General features: G+C 47.7%; 1 protein-coding gene across 1 annotated transcript; it reads left to right on the forward strand.

Annotated features, from left to right (window-relative positions):
- Positions 1–3,586: 3,586 nt before the first annotated feature.
- LOC125548256 (MFS18 protein-like) lies at positions 3,587–4,397 on the forward strand. Its single transcript, XM_048711910.1, has one exon. It carries the CDS (start codon positions 3,692–3,694, stop codon positions 4,055–4,057), a length of 366 nt encoding a protein of 121 aa, XP_048567867.1. The 5' UTR covers positions 3,587–3,691; the 3' UTR covers positions 4,058–4,397.
- The last annotated feature ends 213 nt before the right edge of the window (positions 4,398–4,610 follow it).

The raw sequence follows: 4,610 nt of genomic DNA on the forward strand, positions 1-4,610 counted from the left end.
AACAATAAAAAATTATAGATACGTTGAAGACATATCACCAGCAAGCCCATGAAGAGGGACCAGCTACATCGGCCCAAGTGCACTTATATGCGATGTGATAGAGCTCAACAAGTGTGGGCACTGCACAAGGAGCAAGCTTGTCACAAACATTGGCGTTTCAGACGCCTGCACAAAATGCATCGAGGATGCCCTTGTGCGGGAGGTCTCGGACTTGACGTTTGACCTGGCGAAATCACTGGGTGAATTCTTCAAGGGATTCACCGGGCCATTATCTCAGCTGGAAAGCTCAGAAGGTGGTACTCCTACTTCCTGTCGGATGGGTGGAGAAGGCGAAGCACTCCCTTCCGCTGTGTGGGAGCAGGACAAAGGGCGCCGCTCCGAGGCGAAGCACAAATCTTGGTGACTCCCGCGAAGACGCGGCCTTGGGTGAGCCCCCTGGCGGCGAGGGCGCGGGGCTAAACCGTTGGCGTGCGCTGCGCTGCTCACGCTCAAGTCCTTGCCGGCCGGCGACGTTGCGCGAGCACTCCCTCGCCATCTTGAAAAGCTCATGATGATGAATTTTGTGTCGACAAAGACGTTGGCGGCTTTGTTGATGTAAATCTGCACGAGCATCCCCTATCCGCCGCGCCAGATGTCAGGGCGCGTGTGCGGAACACACTCATGACACCGTGGACAAGAGACGTCCTTCTGCTAGTTCGGAATCGGGGCACGAAGACACGGACCTACACCACCAAATCATGCACAATGGGCACGGTGATTTATCCAGGTTCGGGCCGCATGGTGCATAATACGTTACTCCTGTTTTTGGTGTGTGTTTTTATGGGTGGATTAGAGCTACAAAACCTTCCCGGGAACAGCGAGGACAGTGTATCCCTACTGGCGTTCTACTAAGTGTCCAACCTCTTAGCTATTTGCCTCTTTTTTGGTTCTCTCGGCCCCCCTCTCCTCCTCTTGGCCTGGCCGTCCTTTTATACTTTAAGGGGTACCACAGATGGCTTCGAGGCTAAAGGAAGTGACATCAATCGAACCAGGTAGGTGGATGCATTAATTGCGTGATGAGGTGTCATCGCCTTATGTCTTCCGGGAACGGACCCCTGTCTTATCAAAACCGACCTAGATGACACCTGCTGGAAGCGTGACACGTCTCGGCACTTGCACCATGCGGCGGCGTGGGTGAGTGAGTCACCCCTTGCGTCTTGTCCACCGCCTGGCACGCCTGCCCACCGGCCGCGTGGCATGAGAGCCCTGCGAGCGCAGAACTGTTGCACCATGCGTAGGTGAGGCGGTAGCTTGCTGTCGAAAGCTGGTTGAGTGCATGCCAGTTGTGGGAAGCCGTTGTTAGGTGAGGTTGTTCCCGGGTCTTGGTCATCCGTCGTTGTCGGATGTCTTGGTAGGACATTTGCTGAACTTGTGGGCGCCGAAGGAGGATGCAGTCCTTCAGTACAAAGTACAAAGATTTGCATGCCACCACCGAGCCCAAGCCTTGCTTGATAGGTCTTCTTGTTGACATTCTTCTTTACGAAGATGTGCATACCACCACCAGGGAGCATGATGGCACGCAGTTCTTCTCTCTTCTTGAGCTTGAACCGTGGCGATCGTGAGGCGCACGGTTGGTGCATGACGCATCTTGTCACGACATCAATAAGATGTGAACCATACTTGAGCGGCTGGAGGGAGGAAGAAGCTTTTGTGAGGGTGTGGATTAGGGCTGGAAGAAGAAGATGATGGAGAACGGCTGGATTTTGATCCCCGGGCTAACAAAATTGAATGATTTTTTTTCCAGGCAAATGTCAAGTAGTCACCGGCCAATTTTCCTAATTTCCCCAATTTTGCAAGTACGCGCACCCCATGTTGATGCAAGCAAGCTACTGGCTCCCATGTCCCAATCACAAGGAGATACATACATTATTCTTCATTCCCTCTCCAATTGATGCACTGATCGCAAAAATATTATTTTTCAACGAGACATGCATGCAAACATAAAGATCCGTATCGATCCATTAATTCGTCAAACTACTCGAAATAATTATATAGCGGTGTTAGTTGTTGCCCAGCAAGGCTGTTTATCTGACTGAAACGAAGAAAACAACAGTGCTCCAAATGTTAATCTTGTTTAGTTGTTTAGCAAGGGGAAAAAGACAAGAATGCTAAATTGCTAGTAGCACTTGTCATTTTATTCTAGCGTCTCTGGTGATCTGGTCACAGTACAAGGCTGGCTATAGTGAGGGTAATATAAGGCTGGTTGTAACGAGGAGTATCATATACTAGTACTCCCTCCATTTTTATTTAGTCCACGTATTAGCTTTAGTCAAAGTCAAGCTTTCTAAACTTTGACCAAATTTATAAACAAAAATATTAACATATACAATAACAAACCTATACCATTAGATTTATTATTGAATGTACTTTCACAACATATAGATTTCTTATAGGAAATGTTTGTACTTTTTTCTTAAAATTTGGTCAAACTTTACAAAGTTTGACTTCAATCAACTCTAATATGCAGAGTAAATAAAAACGGAGGGAGTATCATGCATATGATACTAATCTATGATACTACTCCCTCCGGTCCTTTTTACTCCGCACATTAGCTTTGTCTGAAGTCAAAGTTTGTTAAGTTTGACCAAATTTATATTACAAAATATTAACATCTATATAATAAATATAATATGAAAATATATTCTGAGATGGATTTAATAATAAATGTGTTGTTATGTTAATGTTAATAATTTTTTGTATAAACTTGGTCAAAGTTAGATGAGATTGACTTCAGACAAACCTACTATGCAGAGTAAAAAGGACCGGAGGGAGTACATCCCTAATGCATAGTATCATATGTTGGTATCATAGAGGACTATATTTATTGTCATGCATGACACAAGTAGCACATCATTTAATATGATACGGTATCATGATATGATGTCTCTCTTTCTTCATTTAATTCTATGCCACCTCATCAAAATTGCTTAGTTGGCATGCATGATACTACCTATGATACTCCCATTACGGGTAGCCTAACTAGTATCATATACTTGGGACTCGCAAACATGCTTACATGGCAGAAAATTAAAGAAGAGAGAGAGAGAGTCATAGTAACATAGGTAGATACCGTAACATAATAAATGTTATGGTACTATGTGTCATGCATGGCAATAAATAAGACCACCTATGATACTACTTTATGATACTATGCACTATGGATGTAGTATCATACACTAGTATCATATGCATGATACTAGTATATGTTACTTCCCACTATGACCAGCCTAAGAAGTAGTGCTACTACTCCAAAACAAAAGCCAAATTTACTGGATTTTGAACACCCTTGATGCACGCTACAGCTATAGCTCCCAAACACGACCAGATCTACAATTTCCCCCTCTCTTCCTCCCCCATTGATGCACCACTGGTCTGTAAGAGCAAAAGTATTAATGGAGATCACAGGATGGCAGTAAACCGCAGCAGGTACCCGCTCCTTTAATCGTCTCCTTAACGCCCCCCACCTACCGTCGCTCAGGCCGATCGATGAGCTGCCACCACTTGAATGACGCTGCCTCCCCGGCTATAAAACCTCCCGCCACCTTTCTTCCTCCTCCACCTCCCACAGAGCTAGAAGCAGCAAGCAAGCAAGGCAAGCAGCCACTCACACACTAGCCAGGAGCAAGAGCACCAGTTCACGAGCAAGCTAGCGATGGAGAAGTCTACCAAGATGGTGGCGGTGCTCGTCCTCGCCGTGCTGGCCGCGGCGACCAGCGCCGAGGCGAGGAACATCAAGACGACGGAGGCGGCGTCCGCCAGCAAGGACGCGGTCCTGCAGCCGACGACCTTCCCGCCCTTCGACCGCCTCGGCAGCGGGTCGCCGGGGTTCGGCGGGCTCCCCGGCAGCAGCGGCATGCCGGGATTCAGCCTCCCCGGCAGCAGCGGCGCCACCCCGGGCTTCGGCAGCATCGGCAGCATGCCCTTCCTTGGCGGCAGCTCCCCCGGCCTCGGCGGCTTCGGCGGCATGCCGGGCTCCCCCGCTGCAGCTGCCGTCGACGAGCACGCCAAGAAGCCGTGAAAAGCTGAGGGCGGCTGTTGATAGCTAGATCCGCTGGTGTGTGGCAAGCACTGACGGGGCGCATGGTTGATGGTTCGGTAGTGCTACTCGTAGCGTGCATGCATGGTTCTGTGGGCGCTATACGCCGCGCGTACGTACGTTTGGAGAACTCGATTTGTTTGTTGTGTTTGTCGCTTAATTACGTCGTTAGGTCAATCTCTATCGGTCGTTCGTGTTAAGTTCTTTGTATCTGTAGTAGTGGAGCATGTTCTTGAGGCATATGAATAATGCTAGATGTACGTGTCAGCTTGTGCCGTGGTATGCAATGATGAAATGAAATGGAGTATTATTGTACTAGTAATCTTTTGTTGGTTTACTTGTTAATTACGAGCTTGACTACCATTTGGTTGGAACAGCAAACTCGCATTGTGTTTTGGTCGGAGTATATTGCTAAGCTCAGTAGTGTCGATTGGCTGAATGAAACTTGACGATCTAGACAAGTTTTTCTTAAGTCCTCATCACCATTGGAGATTTCCTAGCTGAAGTGCATCAACAGATATCTTGAACGGTACTG

This window comes from Triticum urartu, chromosome 3 (genome assembly GCF_003073215.2).
Source record: "Triticum urartu cultivar G1812 chromosome 3, Tu2.1, whole genome shotgun sequence".
NCBI classification, from domain to species: Eukaryota; Viridiplantae; Streptophyta; class Magnoliopsida; order Poales; family Poaceae; genus Triticum; species Triticum urartu.